We start from the raw sequence: 24,846 nt of genomic DNA, 5'->3' as shown, positions 1-24,846 counted from the left end.
CACTTTACAGTGAAGGTTTCTGCTAAATTAGACGAGCTCTTTCAGTTCCTACACTAACATCCATTCAGTGGTCGGTGTGTGATGATAAATCACACTATAAATGCTGGACAGCAGGAGGTTTTGTGTGTGATGTGGCCACACCGGAGCCCTTAAGAGGGGTGATGGAGCATTTCTGCTCTTCATCTCCAGCCAATCAGAAGCTTCCCTCAGAGAGTCGGGATCATGGCGCTCGCTCTTGTCCTGACAGCTGGCTGAAATGCCTCAGTGGCCGAAATTAACAAGGAGTCCGGTCACACCGCGCATCACTAATGCGATCTGAAGTCACAGTGACCGTATAATGCCCGTCTCATTTAAAGTGTGCGAGAACAGAAAAGTGGAGAGAAAGTTTGCTATCAGCGCCTTTGTGAAACAGAAGTGCACTACTTTTATTAAGTGCATTTATTATACAAATAATATACTTTTAAAAAACTACACTTATGTGTGAAATTAAATGCAATGTTTAGAAAATAAAAAATGCATCTTATTTGTAATTGATTTCAAATTTATTATAGATTTGAAATATCTTTGAAATATAAAAACGATTTTTCAAAAGTATACTTTTAAGTCTATGCATGGAAGACTATGGTGTTTTCTGTAAGGGTGGTTGCTTGATCAATTTACATAGGGCTTAAGTATATCTTAATATGTGATTTTTTTAAAGTTAAGTAAATAAAGCAAAGGTTATTAGGGTAAATTACTACTTCAAAATTTCATGCAAATGTTTTCTGCCGCTCAACTCGAGTGCTTTGCGTGATTTTCCTAAGAAGCTGTGAAGGACTGACATTCTGACGCCGTTATGAGAGCAGAATGCTGCTGTTAAACATGATGGACTCGAGCTTCTCTGTCTGAGCTCCTTATGCTCATGCGTTGCCTCATAATAAAGCCTTCAGCATCACCGCCTCACTGTCGCCACGATGACCAGCCAATAGAAAGCCACACCCGCCGATCTGAAAACATTTGAAACCCGACTACTGACGGCAAAGGTGCTATTAGCACAAGTGTTTATTGACAAAACCTTTTGATATCAGAGCTGGTGACATGCAACCAAGAGCTGCGTCAAGTCCAACTAATATACTAACATGTTAAATGAGTTTCTCATGCAGGGCAAACAAGACTTTTGACAACTGACTTTAAGAATACATAACAATAATTTGACTGAATGTGAGAGATTCAAATAATACATTCCCAAACACACATCATTGCATTGATTAACCGTTGTGCTGTGATGAAAATATGACCTAATAATGTGATCTTAGGCTGAAATGATTGGCCGTTTAAAGACGTCTTGTAATTATTATGCTATAATATCAGCAAATCTTGTTTTCTTTCAACTGGCACAGGTTTTGTATATCTTTATTTGGAGCTGATTGATCGTAGGCCTCATTGAAATGAACTTATGCATCTCAGTTTTTGAGGATTATTTGCAGCTCAGGTAACACTTTAGTATAGGGTCCAATTCACACTAGCATGTCTATTATTAACAAATTGGCTGTATATCAGTGCTTATAAAGTGCATATAATGCATGACATCCATAATCCTACCCAATACCCTAAACTTAACAACTACCTTATAAACTATTAATAAGCAGCAAATAAGGAGTTAACTGATGCAAAATCATAGTTAATGGTTAGTTAATAGTGAGAATTGGACCCTAAAATAAAGTGTGACCGCAGCTCATCTTAGCAATGTTCACACAAACATAAGGTGCATGAGCTCAGATCATTGAGTGACCAGTCAGTTCCAGAAATAAATACAAAGCCTGTGCTAACGGATCGAAAACAAGTTAACAAAAAGTTGAATCCAATATTTGTTGATAATTTAGCATAACACAAAATTTATAAGCAATTTTTGTAGGCTGGGTATTTTTGAGTGGGAACTATGGAACTCCATTTTCACCATTGAATAAAAAATAAAAAAGGTTTTTCTCACAAGTATGAATATTCATTCAGAATTGCAATTTAAACTTAGAATTGTAAGATATAAGCTCAGAATTTAGATAAAAACTGAATTGTGAGATATAAACTCAGAATTATGAGAAACTCAGAATTTATATATAAATTTAGAATTGAGAGATAAACCCAGAATTAAGAGATAAACTCAGAATTAAGAGATAAACTTAGAATTAAGAGATAAACTTAGAATTATAAACTCAGAATTATGACAAACTCAGAATTGAGATATAAACTCAGAATTAAGAGATACATTTAGAATTATGACATAAACTCAGAATTATGACAAACTCAGAATTGAGATATAAACTGGGAATTGAGATATAAACTCATTATCAAGATATAAACTAAGAATTATCAGATAAAAACTCAGAATTGAGACATAAACTCAGAATTATCAAATCAAAATTCAGAATTGAGATATAAACTCAAAATTGTAAGATTTAAACCCAGAATTGTGAGAAAAGTCAGAAGTCTGAGTTTATATCTCGCAGTCAGAACTGATTTAAACTCAGAATTGCAAGAAAAAAAAGTACAAAAATGATCTGTTTCTGAGGGGATAAAATTCTCTCAGAGTCAAGAAGAGCTGAACACAAAATGAGATTCAGTAAAATCTTAAATTAGTCATAAAACACACACATACACACACAAAACAGAACTGAATTTTTATTAACGTGAATGGATGAAACTAATTTTTGATGCATTCGATGTTCTCTGTTTTATGCAGTCTGATAACTGACCAGCACTACGTTATGCATTTTTAATCATCCCTCATATCAAATGCTCTTAGAACTCCAAAAGAGAAAGTGCTTTCACATAACAAGCTATTAGTTATAGATCTGACTCACTACTTTAGATGAATAAAGAGCATGAGGTCAGTTTTATACTGAGCTAAACTCATTATAGCTGAACAGACAGGGATGCTCTTAAACAGCGTTTCTCTTCGTCTCTAGAGCAAACGAATCATTTACTCCTGAACATTCAGGAATATTTTCAAATTATTCACAAGTTCTTCAGTTCAGAGAGAAACTAATTGGTTTTATTCATACAGCTGATCAGATTACCTTCACATTCACAAAGTGCATGTTTAAATATAGAATATTTTAGTATACATACTGTAAATGTTTATGAAAAAATATCATTGTATTATAGTTTAATTATATGAAGTAATAAATAATATTCATTTAAAATTTAGCAATTATTTAGCAATCTAGTAGTAATAGTAATCTCAAGATATTTTTTTATTATTTTTTTATTTATTTTTCAGTCAGTAAAACAGTGTAACATGTTGTTTCTTATGCCACTGTTGAATGTTGTCATTGCCAGAGCAACATTTCTCATTATGTTAATATATATAATATATAAATAAAAAAGACATATTCAGCTAGTTGCCAAGGCATATGTTCTAACTTTAATTAATTTGATGTACTAAAACTAAATCTGAAATCAAAATGTATAAATCTATATAGACATTTAAAAAACTACTAAAAATAACTCAAACACAACAAAATTCAAATGAATCTAAAATATCTACACTTTGATTTGAAAACTATAATAATAGCTATTTTTATTTCAGCTAGTTGCCAAGCCAACATTTTTTTGTTTAAATAAAAATTTTTAAATAACTAAAAATTAAATTGTAATAATAAGAAAATAGACATATTAAAAAATATATAAATAATAATAATAAAAAAACTAAAAAATACTAAAAATGAAAAGGGACAATAAAAAAATGTATAAAAAATATTACATATTTTAATTAAACTTGAAATTAGACGTACAAAAATAACACAAACTAAATTTTTTATAAAAATATTATCTCAATAATAGTAAAATAAGTAACACGGCTGCATATAATTTTACAGAAAAAAAGTAATTGAAATTATTTGTAAAATTTATTAACAATTTCTGACGGAAAATAGTTTGTGCACCAAATGTTTTCAGTGTTTCCAGGCTGATGAACTAAACCTGTGTGTCTTTACCTACAGAAGTTGAGTAAAACCAGGAAGAATTGTCCAGTTTTGTGTGTAATTCGCATGAGTTGCTGAGGGAATAATACATTGGCTGAAACTAGGAGGTCACTGATGGTGAATATCAAATCAAAATTGGCTCATGCTTCCATTTTGCAAGAAGCAAATTGTTTTTTAGCCTTTGAGAGAATATCTGGCTTCTCTTTTTGTGTAAAATCCTAATTGAATGAGACGGCCGGGATGCAAGGGGACAGAATGCAATGAGAGTTGGCCACGAGGATCATTTGTGCCTCTGTACTACATCAAACTTTCATCAGGAATGTTAATAGAGTAAAAGGAAGATGCTGGTGGAGGCTTTCCAGTAGATGTGAAGCTTCTGTCAGAACGCCAGCGAAGATTTATTTAATTAAAACCAGAGCTGTTTATGGGAATCTCATTTAGCCTGCTCTGAACTTCCTCTTTCCTGCATCAACATGGATGTTACCAACCGACTTGAAACATGAAACGCAAATGAGCAAAATTCAAATAACACACATTCTTACTTCTCTGTCAAACGGCAGATGAATCTTGGCACCGCTGATGTATTTTATGCTTGCACTCTCATCAATCAGTACATTAATAGATGCACGAGTTCAGCTCGCATATATGAAAATGAAAGTTTGTGAAAGTGTATCATGATTCACCTGCCAAAGAAGCAAGAGAGCTTGTTTTTTTTTAACTGCAAACATGCATTGCGATACAGTATGTTTTTATATAATGCTTCCTGTTAATGGGTCACCAACGGCCATTAATACATTAGGAGGCATGATAAATTGCACACAGTGCTATTTAGTAATGCTTTTGAACTTTTAGAAAATAATTAAAATGGTAATAAATAAATTAAAATGTTTAATGTCTTTTTTTAAAGTTATTGTGTGTATATATATATATATATATATATATATATATTTTTTTTTTAATATATATATATGTACATTTTTATATATTTTTTTAAATAGTAGTAAAATAGTTAAGCAATAATAATCAAAGTATATAAAACATTATTTTAAATGTATTTAACAATGTTATAAACCCAGTATCAATAAATATATATTATAATTATTTTTAATAGTAGTAAAATAGCTTAATAATTATAATTGTAAATTATTTATTATTTATAATTATAATGTATTTTTAAATTATATAAAATAATTGCAGTATTTTTATTATATTATTAGTAATCAAATATTTTTTAAATATTATTATATTTAATAATTTATTTCTTAATATTATGTGATGTTGACAAGTGAATCCTGATCACTGATCAGTAGAAAAGCATCTTCCAACACTTGCTTTCAAGCCCTCCATTCATACATTATTTCCTTGTTCTGTCTGCACAGCCCCAAAATGAGGAAAAAAGTGAATCAGTAATCATAACACAAAGAAAAAAATGAAGAATTCTTTAAAAACTGCATGACTTTGGATTCTGAATTATGCCCTTTATAAATGCCTTCGGTAGTTTAGTGATGACAACGCTGTATTTGAGGTATGAAGTTCATTTTTAATATTCTATACTAGAGATGAAACACATTTTCATATTTTCATTAAACTCTGTGTTTTTGGTGTATTAAAATAAAATAGTACTCTATTTGACAAGTGTAGTCTATCATTCAAATGTTAAAATGCATACTTTTGTCCCTATTAAATAGGTGAAAATGATTTTGAATGTTGTTTCAGAATGTTATCAGAATCAGAATGAGCTTCATTCCTAGACATGTTTACACATACAAGGAATTTGTTTTCGTGACAGAAGCTTCCGCAGTGCAACAGAATAAGAGTGACAGGACAAAAACACAGATAAAAAGAATAAAAATAGAACAAGTAAATAGAGAATAACAATATAAAGATTGACAGTTGTATGTACAGGTATATCAATAGGCAGTTTTTTATGTACAGGTATATTATGTGCAAATTCGAAATGTAAACTATGTGTGTTAGATAAGTATATAAGTGTATACTTGGCATTGAGTGTTCCACAGTTATTATCAAGTGTTCATGAGATTTATTGACAGAGGGAAGAAACTGTTTCTGTGAGCTTGACAGAGGGGTGTTTAGATGTGCAGTTGTTCGTGTACAGGGAGAAGAGCAGTGGTGAGAAGACATAGCCCTGGGGGGCGCCAGTGCTGATCATTGGGGCACTGGATGAAAACTGTCCCAGTTTTACTAGCTGCTGCCTGTCTGTCAGGAAGCTGTTGATCCACTGACAGATGCAGGTGGGCACGGAGAGCTGAGTTAGTTTGGGCAGGAGGAGGTTTGGAATTATAGTGTTAAAAACTGAGCTGAATTCTACAAACAGCATCCTCACATAAGTCTCTGGTGATGAGTCTAGATGATGCAAAACATAATGCAGTCCAATATTTACTGCATTGTCCACAGACCTGTTTGCTCTGGAGGCAAACTGAAGAGGATCCAGGTATGTCCTTCAGGTGGGTCAGCATCAGTTTTTCGAATTACTTCTTGAGCACAGACGTTAGAGCCACAGGCCTGTAGTCACTTAGTCCTGTAATTTTGAGTTTCTTTGTGATGGTGGAGTGTTTGAAGCATGGAGGGACTTCGCACAGCTCTAGTGATCTGTTGAAGATCTGTGTGAAGATGAGGGCCAGCTGACTAAAACTAATTCAATTTTTTTTTTTTTAAATCTCCACAGTGCTGGGGATTGAGTCTTGTAATTGGTGATGTCTTTCAGAGCTTTCCACACTGATGCGGAGTCGCTGGAAGAAACCTGAATCCTTAGCTTTTCAGAATAATTCCTCTTTGCTACTCTGATCTCCTTTTCCAGTGTGTATTTGGCCTGTTTATACAAGACTTTGTCTATTATTACAATTTCAGCTGATTTCAGTTTCTGCCTGTAGGTCGGTATAATATAAACCAAGCAGTGCCCCAAAGCTGCCCGTACAAAACTCCTGTGGCGAATAGAAAGGCTTATAGTTAATGAAGAGCACTTCTAGATCAGGACAGCACATCTTCTTTAACACGGTTACATCTGTACACCACTTCTCATTGAAGTAAAAGCATGTCCCACATGTTAATCTCTGCTGAAACTGATTGCATGGATATAACTAAAGACAGGACAAATTAACAAAAGCATAAAAACAACTGCGGAGCACACAGCCATCAGCGGCGCAATCACGAGAGAGATATTATGTATTATAAATATATATAAGCTAAATAAATATAACACATACTATATTATATGCTTTTTATAATGCTGTATGAATAAAAAAAAACACATGCAACTCATATCAGATCATATGACAGATGCTTGGAGCCTCTTCTGACCCACTAATATCTATAGTAGGCTTATTTCTATACTTAAATAAATACAGTGATTATCTTAATCTGACATTCAGGGCTGTAAAATCTGTATTTAAATGCAGCCATAGCTTCACATCTACAGTATCGAACATTAGCCGCTGACTGCTTTCAGCATAAGCTCTCATACAGACACACAACAACAGATGCAGAGACGCCACTGAAGGGTTAAAACACTGTTCCGGTTCAAAACAAATTAAGCTTTATGTAGTGCATCTGTAGCCGGTTTTACATTAACACACACGGTCATTTGGACTCTGATTGTAAAGCCTAAAGAAGCCTATAGAAGCGTGCAGCTCATAAAAACTCATTTTACTGTACAAGTGTGTCGTATGAGTTATGAGTCTGCATTGTCTCTTTAGCTTTGGGACTCTATCCCTTTAGATGGATTAATGACATTGGAGCAAAACAGCAATAGCTGAAAGATTGTAGTATGTGACTCAGCTTTCGAAATGTAAAATCTTGCCCTTTACTGTACTCTAAATGTGATTTTTGAATCATTTTGTGTCACACTTTATTTTAGGGTCCAGTTCTCACTATTAACTAACCATTAACTATGACTTTTGCCTCAATGAACTCCTTATCTGCTGCTTATTAATAGTTTATAAGGTAGTTGTTAAGTTTAGGGTATTGGGTAGGATTATGGATGTAATGCATTATATGTACTTTATAAGCACTGATATACCGCCAATGTGTTAATAATAGCATGCTAATAAGCAACTAGTTATTAGTGTGAAGTGGACCCTATACTAAAGTGTTACCTTGAATTAAAATGATAATTAATCATTCCATAAAAAAGTAATAATCTTAAAAAAATATTATTTGAAAAATAATATTTATATATTTATAAATTATATATAACTTTATTTATTTTGCATTATGTATGTAGTAATCTGTTTGTATTATTACTATTACTGCTTTATTTATTTTTTTTACTTCTGAAACTATATATATATATATATATATATATATATATATATATATATATATATATATATATATATACATATGTGTGTGTATATATATATATATATATATATATATATATATACATATGTGTGTGTATATATATATGTATATATATACCCAAGTGTCATATGAACAATGAGAGAAATAGGTCAAAGCAGCAGTGGGTTTACTTTTCTTTAAGACGGGTTTCACACAGGGGGGCCTTTACCAGCACAATCATCTGCCTGCGGATTAACTGAGTTTATGGTGATACTATAGCTGTCTGCATTACAAAAACCAGAGATATTTCACCAATACGCATTATGCTGTCAGGAGGTTGATTATGGTTTTTATGGCTTTTTATGGCAGTCAGTCTTATTAAACACCAAACATTTTCTCTCCTGTGAGAATTTATGCATTTCTTTAGAGAGATTCAGAGAAAAATAAAACATTAGGAAATGGTGAATAATGCATCTGAAATCCACAAAACATCATTACTATGTAAATGAGAAGCTATGAAAACACAGCAAAGCAGAGAGGCTGATGGGATATGCAAAAACTCTTTTGATGCAGGTGAATATTTTCATATGTCCTGATTATAGATTGTTGTTGATAAATCAATCAGTATTGAAACTAATCGATATGTATAAGGAAAGTGGCGATACAGCAAAATGTTTATTTTAAAAGTTGTTACAATATTGCAGTAATTAATCATAAAAGTTACAAATCATATCATAATGTTACCTTTTTATGTTACTTTTCTCAGTGATGTTTATTTGAAAAAAGTAATTAAATACCTGTAATAAAACTAAAAACAGCAGTGTGTAAGATTTGTTTTTGTTTGTTTTTTCTTTCCTTTGCTACATATGAGACAGCGAGTGTTACTAGTAGTAGGAAAGATGTTTTAAGTTAAGCAACTGGGGAAATATCTTTAAAATATTTAATTATTAGTTCAAATGGATGTTTCAGCTATCAAAGCCATTGTTTGAAAAAACATAAAAATTATGCAATACAGTCTTTAGAATCATGAGACAAAACTTTTAAACCATGCGATACAAAATTTAGAATTGTGATAAAATATAAACGTTTAAATTGTGTGATACAAAATTTAGAATCTTGAGAAAAAAATTTTTAATTGTGCGATACAAATTTTTTAATTGTGAGAAAAAAACATCAAAATTATGCGATACAATCTTTAGAATCATGAGAAAAAACGTTTAAACTGTGCGATACAAAATTTGGAATCTTGAGAAAACATTTTTTAAATGTGCGATACAATTTTAGAATCATGTGAAAAACGGTCTAAATTGTGTGATATCAAACTCAGAATCACAAGAATTAGTTTTTTTATTTAGTAGCCTGTGGCAGAAACCAGAATCCATAATAATTAAATAGTTACTTTCCATAACATACTGTCTATTTATCTGCAGTGTGTGAATGTGACCAACATAAACAAGTCCCATCAGGTTTACAAGCCCTGATTACATCTATTCATTTCTCTTACAATAACAGACAATAACCAGTCGTCAATAGGTTACAAAGTTTGATATGACTAAACAAACTAAGCAGATGAATAGTCCACAAGGGAACAGTGGCGTTGGGGCTTTTGGCCACATTCCTGTTTGACAAGAGCCATTATTCTTTAAAACGAAGCCATAACGCTTTCCCAGACCCTGAATTTAGCCCATCATCATCACATATATACGAGGGAGACGGAGTGAGAAACGGGAAAGAAATCAGCAACATAATCTGGACAAGCATCAAAAAGCTTGGGTCGGATTATATTCTATTGCATCACGGGCCTGAAAGACCTATTAGATCAAAGGCTGAGATTTTTGGGAGGAGAATAATATCTGAATGCATTATTGAAGTGCGGAGACAGGAGTGAGAAGATTAAGGTGGATCTGGTGTCATAACGGCCCGGCGAGAGACGACGGAGCGGTCCGTGACTGAGAAACCAGAGACTGAGCGTTATTGTGTGGCCACGTTTGTTTGGATTCAAAGAATGGGAGGAATTATAAAGCCGATCTGGAAACGGGATCACCCCATGACTGATAGTAATTACTTGCTGTCTATGCGATTAATAATTGAACGTAATTTCAGATGCAGCACTTTCCAAAGGAAGAGAATGGCACGCTGTCAAACGCTCACACACATTGTACAAGATCTGCTGCGCTGTTCTTTAACAAATAGTTCATCCAAAAATTTAAATAAGCAGAGAATGTGCCCACCCTCAGTCCATCCAAGATGCAGATGAGTTTGTTTCTTCATCAGATTTGGAGAAATGTAGCATTGCATCAGTGTCTCACCAATGGATGATTTGCAGTGAATGGGTGCCGTCAGAATGAGAGTCTGATAAAAACATCACAATAATCCACAAGTAATCCACAGCACTCCAGTCCATCAGTTAATGTCTCTTGAAGAGAAAAGCTGTGTGTTTGTAAGAAACAAATCCATCAATTTGTTTTTTTACTTGTGGGTTACTGTGATGTCTTTATCAGCTGTTTGGACTCTCGTTCTGACGGCACCCATTCATCATTACAGAGCAAGCGATGCAATGCTACATTTCTCCAAATCTGATGAAGTAACAAACTCATCTACATCTCAGATGAGCTGAGGTTGGGTACAATTTTTTTTGCAAATGCTCATTTTTAGATGAAATATTCCTTTAACACAACAGGACGACATGCCCTGCTCAGCTCAGACCAACAACAAATCAATTAATGTTTAAAAAAAAAAAAAAAAAAACATCAAATATCGGTTCTATAAAAATATTAGCAGATGAAATGTAATGAAATAATAACAAAAATGTTTGTAGTTCCCCTGACAGGGTCAAGAAAAGCAGAGCAGACATCGTGTTTGTGGAGAGATCAGAGGATTGGCTGAGTGATGAGGTGAGGCTGATGTCATTTCCTGTGTTTGCAGCTTAACTGGAGGTTTAACTGAGGTTCAGATGTTAGTTTAAGCAAACCGACAGTAATGAGCTAGAAGGAAACACAGATGTTTAAATATGCAAAAGAATGACTTTCTTAATGTTCCTGGTCTTTCTGAACACAATTCAACAGTGCATGTTATTGCAAAAGAAGTAGATCATCAACAAAACGCTGCAAACTCACATTCAGTTCATTATGGGAGAAAGATATGAAATGCACATTCTTTTTTAAATAGGTTAGGAAAATAATATAATTTTACCCCATATGCACAGGAAAATACAGCTACAGTATGTCGTGAGTTTAACATAAATACTTCAGATAACTTACCATGGTGCTTGCCAATATAAGGGTATTCTTTGTAGTATACTGATACTATGTGTTGCAATCTGATTATGAAAAACATTTGTGGCATCAGGTTATGATACCGTCATAATGTCTCAGTACTTTATATAAGGCATGAGTCGCCTATAAACAACAGAGGTGATCTTTTTTTAGAGAATTTTTACTTTTATTCAGCAATGATGCATTTATTTAATCAAAAGTGACAGAAAATACATTTAGGATAGTGCAAAGATTTTTATTTCAAACACGTGCTGTTCTTTTGAATCAAAGAATCCGGGAAAATAAAACGTATCACGGTTTCCACAAAAATTTGAACTGTTTTTAGCATTGATAATAATCGGAAATGTTTCTTGAACAGCAAGTCAGCATTTTAGAATGATTTCTAAAGGATGGTGTGACATTGAAGACTAAAAATTAAGTTTTGATCATGTGAAGTACATTTAAAAAAAAATATTAACATTAAACATTAAAAAACTTTTATTAAATTTTTTTTTTTTTACAGTTTTTACTGTATTTCTAATCAATAAATGCGTCCCCGGTGAGAATTCAAACTTCTGAATGCTACAAATGATTTTTATTCATTTCATAGTCACAATGAAAATGCACTTTTTCCAAATTTGTGACTATAGTGTTACTATTTCTCATTTCCTTTGAAGGCACATTTGCCTCTGGTTTGGATTCAACCTCATTGTCGCACCTCATAATCTGGAAAGAAAATCTGCGGCTGGTGCATGATTCAGACGCAGCGAGTCCGTTTCAAGCACCTTCTGTCTGCAAAGTAGATATCTATCATGTTATTTGGAATGGCAAACAGTGTCAAGAGTCGGGAAAGGCCACTAACCACTTCAAAAACATGTTGGTCTGGTTTCTGAGAAGCGCTTACTGTGCCAAGTTTGGAGAAAACTATGAACTCAACACCGTCTTTAACAAGAAAAATGTCAGCAGTTGTACTTTAAACACAATAAGCCCGACGGACAAAAGAACCTTAATTAAATTTGAACAGCTCTTTTTGGTAGCAGCATTTCACATCAGATGGAGAGCTGGAGCAGAAAGGGAATGAAGTGTGTTTTATTAATTAGAGGCTGTTTGTTGTGGGTCTCTAACAGGTCCTTCATCACTACGAGAGAAACTAGGCTGTACATCTCCAGGATAATATTCTGTTTGTGTCACGTCGAGCAGATGCAGAGGGACGTCTGGGGTCACGAGAGACACATAACCGTCTGGCCAGGTGGGAAAGCGGAGAGGAAAGCCGATGTATGCTGGAGGAGTGAGAACGTACACACATACTTATAGAGTGACATGAGTAATCAACACAGAGGAAAGCTCAGATTAAATATGACCTGATCAAACCCCATCATAGTGGACGTATTAAATGACAAACTCACTGAGAGGCTGCACTCTTGCATAAAATGATTAAGGCATATTCTATAATGTACTTCTACAGTATGACATTTTCTTCTATTATAGATATTTTTGTTTAAACTGCCTCCGAGGAATGTGATTTCAGTTTCATTTTCATGTATTTAGTAGATGTGTTTACTGAAGTGGTGCAGCATAGTTTTTAGTTGTGTTTGCTAAATATAGAATCAGTTATTATTGTTTATATTTAGGGTTAGTGAACTGAACAAACCTCTAATGCTATTAAACTTTATTTTAACTAATACAGTCACAAGGCTTTTTGCAGTGCCGTTATTTTTCTTAACAATAAACTTCAAACAGTAGATCATGCGACTAGCAATGTTCATGTTCATGGGTTCAGTTCCTAGGGAATGCATGAACTGATCAGATGTATACCTTGAAAAACATATTTTAAATGCATTACTGTAAATGTAATTGGGGTTTTCCTATAGCTCAAACAGTAAAGCATGGTGCTATTTTCCAGTGAAACAAAAACTGACAAAATGTAAATGCATACCTTGAATGCAATGAAAGTTTTTTTTTTTTTAAGTTACTTTCCTTCAGTTTAAAAAGTAACGCATGACACCAGAAATGCCAAAGCCGTGGGTTTGATTCCCAGGGAAACAAGAACTGATAAAATGTGTACCTTTAATGCAATGTGGTTGCTTTGTATAAAAACGTTAAAAGCATTAAAGTAAATGCAATCGGGGCTTTTGTGTAGCTCGAACAGTAGATAATGCCACCAGCAAAGCTAAGGTCATACATTTGATTCACAAGAACTGATAAAATGTAAATGTAACTGCAATGTAAGTTTCTTTGTACAGAAGTGTTTGTTAAATGTAAAAATGTAAATGTCGTTGGGGTTTTCCAGCAGCTCAAACAGCATGACACTAGCAACGCCAAGGTCATGGGTTTGATTCCCAGGGAAACAAGAACTGATAAACTGCAAACCTTGAATGCTATATAAATTGCTTTGTATAAAACCATTCATAGCATAAATGTAATCTGGGTTTCCCTGTAGATCATGCCTCTAGCAATGCCAAGGTAATGAACTGATCAAATGTGAAACGTGTCTTCTAAATTAAATATTGTAAATGTAATTGTGGCTTAACTGTAGTTCAAACAGTAGAGCATGGTGCACGCAACAACAAAGTCATGGGTTTGATTCCCAGAGAAACAAGGACTGATAAAATGTAAATGTTGAATGCAAAGTAATTATTTTACACTTATGCATTCGCCAAATGCTTTAATCTGAAGCAACCTACAATGTTTTGGGGAAATACAGTGCATTATATACAGTCAATATCCTTGTGAATTGAATGCACAACCTTGGCGTTGCTAACACCACCATTTTCAAAGAATTGGATAATATGCTACATGCATTTATTTTTTAAACTAACCTTTACCCACGGATGAAATTGTACTCAAATGCATGCTGGTGTATTCCAGTTTCCCGCTGCTTTGTGAACACACGTTGCTGGTGAAGTAAGCAACTTAAGAGTTGAACCTGACCCCAGATAACAGGCCCTGCTTGCAACCTGTGCACTGCAAAACCTCAGTACATTTTCTGTCCTCCAGCTTCTTGACAATTTAAATGACTGCTTTCCATTGTGGTGTTTTAGAACGTTCCAGAGAGAAATGAAAAAATGAAACCAAACTGGTTTTTGGAATAATAGAAGTGGCGAGCGGCCATGCTAGTCTGTTTAAGAGAGTTGAATGGTGTTCCACGAGTGATGACAAGCCAAACACATACTCCTGATCTGACCCCTGTAATGGGTCGGGACACTGGAGAAGCCACCTTATTGGTCAGACACAAAAAGGTAGATTAAAAAGAGCAGAATGAGATGCCAACCACACAACAACCAAAAGCCTCAGTGAACAATCGGCATCAGGCTTTAGCGTAATGCTAGCTGCTTGAAAAGAACATGAAATTATAGTGAAATTAACATTATTTGACTTCAACATTCATGTTTACATGTATTCTTTTGAAGAATATAATCACACAGGATCTTTTTCATAGTTTTTGGGCACCAGCAGCACACTATTGTATCTCCATCTTGATTCACTGAATGTCGTTTTTTAGTGTAAATAAGTTTGTGATTTGGTCTCCGATAAGATGACAAACTGTGTTCCTGATAACCCTTTGCATTAAATAATTTCCAAAGAAAACTGCAATAGTATGTGTACAAACACATTCCGAGAAAGACGTACTTTAACTTGTAAATGACATCTAGACACAGCCAAATCAAACACTGAGATGGTTTTTGAATTATCCGTATGATAAACTTTTTCAAGACCCATATTTTAAAAACTTATGCTGCTTAAATGTTCCTAAACAAATGACAACTTTTTGAGCATGACTGCTGCGACACAATTGCTGAGTTAACATCTAATACCAATTTAGCTAGTAACACATTAAAGGAAATCATATCTAAGCTATTAAGAAAATAAAGCACTTTAATGTTCATGAATTCTTTGCATACACAGAAATGAGATCAGAGAAATGTAGCCTTAGCTGCTTTGAAGAAAGCTTTTGAGTTGAGTGCACAAAAGTCATCAAAAACCGTGTGGAGCAACCAAGACATTTTAGGGTTCAAGAGACTCATTAGGACATTGCACACCGACCTAGTATCCTACAGAAAACACTAAATGTCCAACAACACCTGTTTATAACCGAGAAACAGTTGAGGAAATCAATGTGGCATTGATTTCCTCATCTTTTTCAGAAGGGTGTAGACAAACATAAGGAGCGCTACATCTGAAAGGGAACATCATTTCATGGGGAGAAGTGCATTGGGCTTCAGAGACAGGCATATAAAAGAGGTCTGACAATTTGACACAACACACAGCCGAGGGCACCATTGTAATATAAATTACATCAAAAGCATATTGGGCAACAAATGCAAATAGCAAAATCTTCATACTTTGCAGCAATCTTGTCTATATATATATATTTGAAGGTTTCGTCATAGTTATAAAACATACTGTATGCACAATATATACAAGAAAATTCACAAAACACATTGTAAACAGACTAATTTGGGCATCACTTTTGTAGTGTCAGATGTTTGAAATTTCCATTAGGTTCTTGACCACCATTTCTTGGTTGATGAGATTTAAAGGAATCTCACTCTCTAACCTCTTCTTTTTTGGTTTCCTTTTCTTGCAGCAGATGAACATCACCAGCGACAAAACGGTCAGAAATAATCCCAGGCAGGTAGCCGTCAGTGCAAGCAGTAACACTTGGTACTCGCCACACAGATTTGGCACTTGTTCGCCCTTCCTCCCTTCCTTATCTGGAGGAAGCACACCATGGTCAATATCTACACTTCTGGGCAACAAACTCTGAATGAGGGTCTCATTGCTGACTGTCTCATTCACAAACAGGTTGACCAGAACGGTAGAGTAGAGTTCTGGTTGACCGTGGTCCCTGACTTTAACCCACAAACTGTAGAGGCCTCGATTACTTAAGGATTTCCTCAAGGTGATGTTTCCCGTGTAGGGGTCAATGTCAAACGAGCCCGGCTCTCCATCCGTTCTCTTGATGATGCTGTACGCAATAACAGCGTTCATTCCAGTGTCCCGGTCCACCGCGTAAACCTCCGTTATAGACGTTCCTGGAAGCGTGTTGGGAAGCACCAACATGTACGACTGGTTGGACTGAGGGAAAAGAACAGTTGGAGGGTTATCGTTGACATCCAGGAGGAGAACAGTCACCATTGTGATGCAAGAGAGAGCAGGTTCGCCTCCGTCAATTGCCTCGATCCAAACGTAGTACGTTCCCTGTTGCTCCCGGTCCAGAGAGGTCTTGGCCCGCAGCGCTCCTCGTCCGGTGTCAATCACGAAGATGTCGCTCCCGTTAAGAATGGACAACGCCACCCAGCCGTTCTCCCCAGCGTCTGCATCCGTAACAGTAAGAGCGCCAATTTCCCCAAAACCTGGAAAGTTCTCCGGCACGAAGAAGGTGAAGTCCTTGTTGATGAACCTTGGACTGTTGTCATTCCGATCCTGGACGGTGATAATCACAGTGGCGATCGACTCCTTTCTCGGCGTGCCACGGTCTATGGCTCGCACCATGAAACGATACGTCTCCTTTTCCTCTCGGTCAAGAGAAGTGGACACCGTCAGTACCCCGGTTGACCGATCCAAGTCAAAAATGGTGGGAGCGTCAGCGCCGAGTAGGTAATACACCTCGCCTCTGCTTTCACTGTCTGCATCGGTGGCCTGAAGCTGAGCGAGGAATGTATTTGGCGGGTTGTTCTCCTCCACTGTGATTTCAATGAAAGATTGCTTGAAAACCGGAGCATTGTCGTTAACGTCCAGCACATGGACCTTCACTACAGTGTTAACTACTAATCCATGAGAGTTGCGAACCACAATAACAATTTCATAATCCTGTTGCTGCTCATAATCCAATAGCTCGGTGGTTTCAAGCAGGTACTCGTTTTTAAAACGCTCATACGGTACAAGCCTAAACGGACCTGTACCTTCAAGAAGACACTCTATCTTCTGCTGTGGCTCTGTGTTTTTGATGGTAAACAAAGCAATGGGTGAAAACGCTGGCTCTGATTCACTTATACTCACAACACCGTCCTTCTCGGACGCAATATAACGTGGGATAACCACCGGAGGGCCAGAGAGCTGTTTGATGACATGAATGGTAACCGTTGCAACTTCTGGAATACAAGTCGGCCCATTGGCCAGCACGATTAGTTTGAAGAGTTTCCCGGTGTTGTTGTCAATCTTTCCCGCTAGTTTAAGAACCCCAGTGTTTGTATCCAAATGAAACAGGTTTCTGCTTTCCTGAGTGACCCGTTCGCTGAAGGTATAAGTGATCAAGGCGTTGGCTCCCTCGTCAGGATCGTAGGCTTGTAGACGAGCCAGTTGCATGCCCTTAGAAGCGTTTCCATAAAGTGTAACGTTCACTTGTGACTCTGTAAACTTAGGGCAGTTGTCGTTGACGTCCATGATGATAATCCTCAGAGTTGCAGTGCCTAGAAGCGGCGGAGTGCCTCCGTCCTCGGCTATAATGTCAGTCACATACTCAGCTTGCGTCTCCCTATCAAGAGACTCGGTAATGATTAGAAACGGCGTCAGTTCACCGCCTTCGTTCTCCTCTACGTCTAATGTGAAAACGCCATAGTCATTTACAAGCCAGTATGTTTGAACGCCGTGAATCCCGATGTCGGGATCTACTGCGGATTGCTCCACCGCAAACCTTGCGTTAACAGGTGCGTTCTCCGGCACAAACACCCTGATTTCTCCAACAGGGAAATGCGGACGGTTGTCATTCACATCCTCTATAATGATTTTAATCTTAACCAGCTGAAAGTACTGCTGAGGAAGGATTAGCACGTCCAGAAAGATTGCGCAGCCCTGGCCCTCGTGGGACTCCGCGCACAGAGCCTCTCTGTCAATCTCCAGCGCAGATGTGAACAGCTCCCCCGACGTGTTATTCAGATTCACGTACTGCTGGCTGGCCGTCTTCAGCTCCAGATTGAACGAGCGAGGAGGATTGACGGAAAGATCCAATTTTAAGTCCGAACTGATAGCCCCTATGAGTGTCCCTTTAGGTAATCCTTCTTTTATCTTATAGATGAGGTGACTGAAATTTGACGAGCAGGAGAGGGGACTGGTGTACAAGAGGAGGATGAACAAACCCTAAAATAAATAACAGAAAAACTATTTAAAAAGAAGCAACAAACTGGCAAGTATACATAGAAATTATCAAGAAACCATTGGATATATTTACTGCAGCTATCTTTTGCATATAAAAGCAATTGGGTTTAACATTACTATGTGTCATCCACCCTCCCTTACAAAAGGAAAATATATTTACCAATATATTTCTAAAAATATATTGTAATATATTATTTTCCCTTTTTATCTCTAATATTTTATATATTTGAATACATTTAATAATATATTGATGACACATATATTATATAATATATTGCAAAATATACAAATAATTGCCGCTTTCAATATATTGCAATATATTGGAAAAAATAAATATATATAAGAATATATGCCTAATATATTACATGATATTTTCCAATATACTGCAATATATTTTTGTTTCATAAGGGCTTACTGACATGGTAAAATATTTACACCATTATTTACCATGATAACATAGTTTCTACATATAGCCTCTCTCTCTCTCTCTCTCTCTCTCTCTCTCTTTCTCCCTCTCCCTCTCTATACATATTTGGATGAGAGTGGTGGTGGTACCAGTTTTAACTAATCACAAAGATATTTTGACAGAAAATATGAGTATCACTATTCAAGGGTCTGCAATGAACCTGTAAATGAAATCGTAATACTATATGCTCAAGTCATTTTTGTTAACACTTATAAATCCTTGAGTAATAGGTTATTAACATAACTCAACATGATTCAGAATGACTATACAATCCCTCCAAATACTTATAAGACTTCGAATCATAAATCTGATAATATATGTAGAGAGAGAGAGAGAGAGAGAGAGAGAGAGTAACCAGTTAATTAGTGTTAAGAGATTTCGATGCCATGATGAATGCAGTTTTCATGAGTGTAAGTAACTTACCCATAACTCTCCTTTGCTGTGAAGACAGGTTCCCCTTTTAGTGTTCCACATGTTTCCCGTTCAGTGTTGTCGTCACAGGGAACGGGAGCGGGATGAGTTCACAGTAGCAGCCGCATTCTGAGCGCCGGTGAGCGGCTAAGTTCTCGCTCGCTGCCCGATGCGCGACTGGAGCGCTCTACTCATTCATCCGAGAGACAGGCTCTGGACACGCCCACTGCTTGCTAATGAGACCAATCAGAGTTGACGCAGAGTGTGAGGAGGCGTGTCTAGAAAAAACTAATTTGCATGTTCAATATTTTTAGTAGTTTTGGGCTGAATTATTATTATTATTATTATTATTATTATTATTGTTGTTGTTTTTGTAATTATTATTAGTATTGTGTTAAGAAAACAGCATGACAATTGGGCTTTATAAATTAATATAGTGCTGACAATGCAAATTCTATTTTCTCTACATTTCTGAATGCATATAATTATGCAAATATAGTAATTATGTTTTCTGTACTATCTTTCCAGTGCATAACTCCTAATGTAAATTGCTTTTATAAGTCACTTTACATAAAAGTGGCTGCTAAACTATTAAACAAAAATCTGGGGTATATGATCATGTAGGCCTACATACAATATTCACTAATAAAAATCTGTATTCGGCCTAGAATACGCTTCTTATTAAGACCTTTTTTTGTCTGTAAACATGTCTGTGGTTGAGATTACATTAATCCCCCAAAAAACTGATAAATATGACTGACTTTCACCTGTTGAACCATTACCAAACTTGTTCGTTTGCTGCATCTCTTTTTTTTTTTTCCTTTTTAACCTTTGCATTCATTTGTCTTGCTTTCCAGAGCATCACATGAGTGATAATGTGAAGATTACAGAAGGAAGAATCTGACTGTCCAAGATGAACCTTCAGCGTAACCTTCACCAAATCAACTCGTCTTAATCTGAGTGTTTTTATCCTCATCAGCAGATGCTGGCTGTGATTGAGAACACAGCAGAGTAACACTAGCTCTGATTACACACAATCCATGCAAGTTTTAAAGTGACCTTGCATCACATGATGGTTAAAATGGACACATTTATATTGCGGTATAAACCACAGACTTGTGTTTATTTATTTATTTTGCATTGCAGGTGGTAAAATGGAAGGAAAAAACTCACATACCTACATCAGAAGTGGACCTGAGTCATATCCTAACAAGAAAATCACAGACTTGAAGGTGCAGGACTTGAACCAGTAAATTAACATTTATTTCCATTATTATAATTTTTTTTAATGTTACGTAAACATTCTATTTCAGCAAGTTTCCAAAGGAAATTCTGTTTTCTTTTACTTTAACTTAATGCAAAATAACTCAAACTAAATAAAATGAACAAAAAATATGTGGAATAACTAATAAAACTGACTAAAGAGCACAACAAAATCACTGAAACTTTAACTAAAATTATAATTAAAATAAATAAATAAATAAATAAAAAAAAAAAAAAAAAAAAAAATATATATATATATATATATATATATATATATATATATATAATGGTATCTCATAACCCGGCTAAAGCAAGGATCTCTCAAAGCTATGAACAAACGTTCCTCAAGTAACATTAATAGAATATTCATTCAATGTTATCTGAACGTTCTGAAAATGATATTTATACGTTGTAAATGGAACGTTTTAATGCTGGAATGTTTCAGTTGGACGTTCATGTAACTGTTACTACATGCTTTAGAACATTTTAAAAGTAACATTCACACAATGCTTACAAAATTATCATTTTAAATTTGTATAATTCATATTTTAATTAATGTCCATATGTATCCAAGAAAAAAAGTTTTAATACATAAAAAAAGACTCTTATGATGAGAGGTGATTTACAAAAAACTACAACTTAAAACCACTAATAAATAAATAAATAATAAAAAATTGTTACATAAAAAGTTAACTGAAATCAAACATTTCTCATTTTCATTTAATTTAACTTACTTTACGAAAATAACTCAAACTAAAACTGGAATAATGATTTTTTTATATACTAAAAATTTAATTAAAAATACTAAACTCAAAATTATTTCACAATTAAAAATAATATAAATATAAATATTTTTACAACGGAAAAAAAAAATCCGATTTTGTTATTTTTTGTAATTTGTTTTCCATTAAAGAACATTAAAATAATTTTGTACTGGAAATCTTCTTAAATTGCTTATGTGCATTCAGATATGAATGTTCAAGTTTGCGAACCATGTCTTGTATTTACTATAGTATTTCAGTTTACACAATGTGCATTGGATTGTTAAATTAAGTTGTTGCAATGTTGCCTGCACACATTACAACCACAAAGCAGAAATGAGGTTTATCTGGATCTAATTCAGATTCACCTGAACAAACATTTCTTAAATAAATACTCCCTATAACTGCATTAGTTGTCGTTTTAGCCGCAGGCCAGGATACGTTCGTTCAGTCAGTTACAGTAAGTGTTGCTACACACGAGATTTCTGTTACTGCTCGTCTGCCAGAAAACCTTTTCAGAACTTGTTTTGTTGTATCAAATGTATCATGTAGATGCAATTGAGACAACAACAAAAACCCTCATGCCAAAATGTTTATATTCGGAGCCGAGCACATGGCATTATAAAAAAAAAAAATAGTATACATCGATTGCACGATTTACTATTTTGTTCCCTCGATTTATAAATTGTAGGCACGATTTAGCAAATGGAGGGAACGAAATAGTAATTGTGCTCATGTTTTAGTAGTACATCAAGGGAACAAATTAGTAAATTGTGTGCACAATTTTTTTTTTCTTGCATGTTATATGTGTGGCTCCATGATATTCTAATATATTCTAATAACATTTTCTCTAAAATATCCAAGTTTATAAAGATGCAATTCAGAAAATAAAAAATAATTAAATTCCTACAATATTGTTGCTGTATGATAATAAAATGTGTTTAAATTTTAGGAAAAAAGTATTACAAAAATTATGTATATAAAAAAAGAAGATTTATCTAAACTAACTTTTATTTTTTATTTTTACTTTATCTCAAATTAAAATGGAAAATAATGAATGTAATAATAAAAAATAAAAAAAAAAAAATATATATATATATATATATTTCAGATAGTTGCAAAAGCAACATTTCATTTAGTTTAAATATATAAATCTATAAAATAACTAAAACTGAAATAAATAAATATTTAACATTTAACGAATTAAAATGGAAACTAAATAGGATAAAAAATAGTTTCTAAAATATTCAAGTTTATCAAGATGCAATTCAGAAAAGAAAACTTTTTTTCACTCTTATTAGAATAATGCATGTTTACGAGAACCAAATGGATAATATTTTCAGTTAACTACAACATTTTATTAGCTAGCTGCCAAAGCAACATTTTGTTTTAAAACTTTACTAAAATTACTACAACTAAAACTGTAAATAAAATCAATAAAAAACATTAAAATGTAATATAGGGATGAATTTTCACTGTTAACTGGTTATATGCATGCCTATTATTAACATATTAGCTGTTTATTAGTACTTATTAAGTACATATTCTGCCTGACCATATTCGAGATCCCTAATCCAACCCAATACCCAAATCTAATAACCTTATTACTAACCTACTTAAAAATATCTAACTAACTATACATAAGCAGTAACATGAAGTTCACTGAGGCAAAAGTCGTATAGTTCATGGTTAGTTAATAACGAAAAATGGACCTTAAAATAAATTGTGACCAAAAACTATTTCGGCTTATATATATACAATATATAATATATAGTCACTAAAACAAAAAACACAGCAAAATAACTAACAATTAAACTAAAATTAAAATGGAAAATCAAAGTAATATCAGGCTAGTAGTTTCATTGTAAGTTAAATACAAGACAAAAATAAATGCATCAAAGAGTATGAATATGGTGCTGTATAATTATAAAGTACGTTTACTAGAACCATCAGGCAAACCTTCTTATATTTTCAGTTCTAATGAGTACATTTTGAAAACAATAAAAGTAATGGTAAGAATGAAACTGCTTGTTCTTTCAGAGAGTTTCTGAAAGTCTTTTGTCCTGAACTGGTTTCTTCAGGAGAGTGACGTAACACTTTCTGTAGGAGACTTGTGTGCTCTGTGTGTGTTTTCGTATGGTTTCGTGACGCACGCCTCCAGAAGTATCACAGCGGCTCCAGAACAGTCAGCTGAACAGGATTATGGGTAAATGGAGGGCCATTCCTCACTCTTCAGTCCCTCCGGGCACAGCAATCAGTCAACAGACAGTTACTTTTGAGGGCAATTTCAGAATATTTCAATTACTTTAATGGGGTCAGTTTTTTCATAATTTATTTTTGGCAAATAAAATAAAAAATAAATTTACAAATTAAGTAAATCTATTTGTTTATTTATTTATTTATAACTAAGTAATTATATATAATTATCTACATTGTCTCTGACCTTTATTAAAAAAAACATTCACATTTTTTTTCCGGAGTGTAAGGATAAATAAATAAAGAATTTTGTCTGTAAAAAATAAAATCAAATTTAATATTTATATTTTAAAATTTACTGTTTTTATTATTTTTTTTTTTATCATGTCTGTATGGTTTTTCAGGATAATAGTTTTATATATATTATATATTTTAATATTGAACTAAATATAAAGGAGAAATTTTTATTGATTGAATATTTTATTTATAAAAATTAAGTATTTGAAATATATATATATTTTTAATTAAATAGGAAAATTACATTTGATTTGAATGCTTATATTAGATGTTATTTTTTTATATTTTTAATTGTAATTTTTAGTTCATGTTTTTGCAAAGCTTTGTTCTATTCATTGGTTGTTTATTGAATTTTGAGACATGGACATTTCATTTAGAAATGTGTATATATATATATATACCTATATATATATATATATATATTAAAATTAAATTAAATTAAAATTAAATTCTCGTTCTCTAGTCAAGAACCGGTTCTGTCAGACGTGTCCGATTCGTGAACCGAGGAGCTGATGATACTGCGCATGTGTTGCGTGATTCAGCGTGAGGCAGACCGACACACAGAGCGCCTGAACCGAACCGATTCTTCTGTTGATTGATTCTGAACTGATTCTGTGCTGGTGTAATGAGCGCGGGTAAACCGAAGGCTTGAATCAAGAGCAATCATCGCAAATGACGCCATTACGTCGAGCGCAAAAGAACCGGAAAACCGTTTTCTTCAACCGGTTTATTGAATCGAATTGTCCGAGAGAACTACTTGTGATCCGAACACCGATGCAACCGGTTCTTCACTCGTGAACGAGTCATTATCTGTCTGGGCTCAGGTGTTCATCTTCAGTTCT

At 34.3% G+C, this 24,846-nt stretch overlaps 1 protein-coding gene and 1 long non-coding RNA gene across 2 annotated transcripts in view; one reads left to right on the top strand and one right to left on the bottom strand.

Moving 5' to 3' along the window:
• Positions 1 to 13,216, top strand: part of LOC128022009 (uncharacterized) — a 31,966-nt gene extending 18,750 nt beyond the window's left edge. Inside the window, exons 2-3 of the long non-coding RNA XR_008185841.1 lie at positions 11,077 to 11,152; positions 12,640 to 13,216. This is a non-coding gene — a long non-coding RNA (uncharacterized LOC128022009). The remainder of the gene's footprint in view (positions 1 to 11,076; positions 11,153 to 12,639) is intronic.
• A 2,150-nt stretch (positions 13,217 to 15,366) lies between these two features.
• LOC128022008 (protocadherin-20-like) lies at positions 15,367 to 19,676 on the bottom strand. Its single transcript, XM_052609205.1, has 2 exons — positions 19,500 to 19,676; positions 15,367 to 18,592 (listed from the first exon to the last, which is right to left on the bottom strand). The coding sequence occupies exons 1-2, from the start codon at positions 19,548 to 19,550 to the stop codon at positions 15,992 to 15,994; spliced, it is 2,652 nt and encodes an 883-aa protein (XP_052465165.1). The 5' UTR covers positions 19,551 to 19,676; the 3' UTR covers positions 15,367 to 15,991.
• Between the last annotated feature and the right edge of the window lie 5,170 nt (positions 19,677 to 24,846).

The sequence above is a fragment of the Carassius gibelio genome, chromosome A11, assembly GCF_023724105.1.
Source record: "Carassius gibelio isolate Cgi1373 ecotype wild population from Czech Republic chromosome A11, carGib1.2-hapl.c, whole genome shotgun sequence".
Classification (NCBI taxonomy): Eukaryota; Metazoa; Chordata; class Actinopteri; order Cypriniformes; family Cyprinidae; genus Carassius; species Carassius gibelio.
Note: the sequence above shows the minus strand (reverse complement) of the source record. Positions and strands in the feature narration are given on the sequence as shown.

Excerpts from the sequence above, each read along its gene's own strand:
- LOC128022008 (XM_052609205.1), bottom strand. The coding sequence starts at position 19,550 with ATGTGGAACACTAAAAGGGGAACCTGTCTTCACAGCAAAGGAGAGTTA. Across the intron at positions 18,593-19,499 it reads ACAGCAAAGGAGAGTTATGG|GGTTTGTTCATCCTCCTCTT; the intron begins GTAAGTTACTTA and ends TATTTATTTTAG.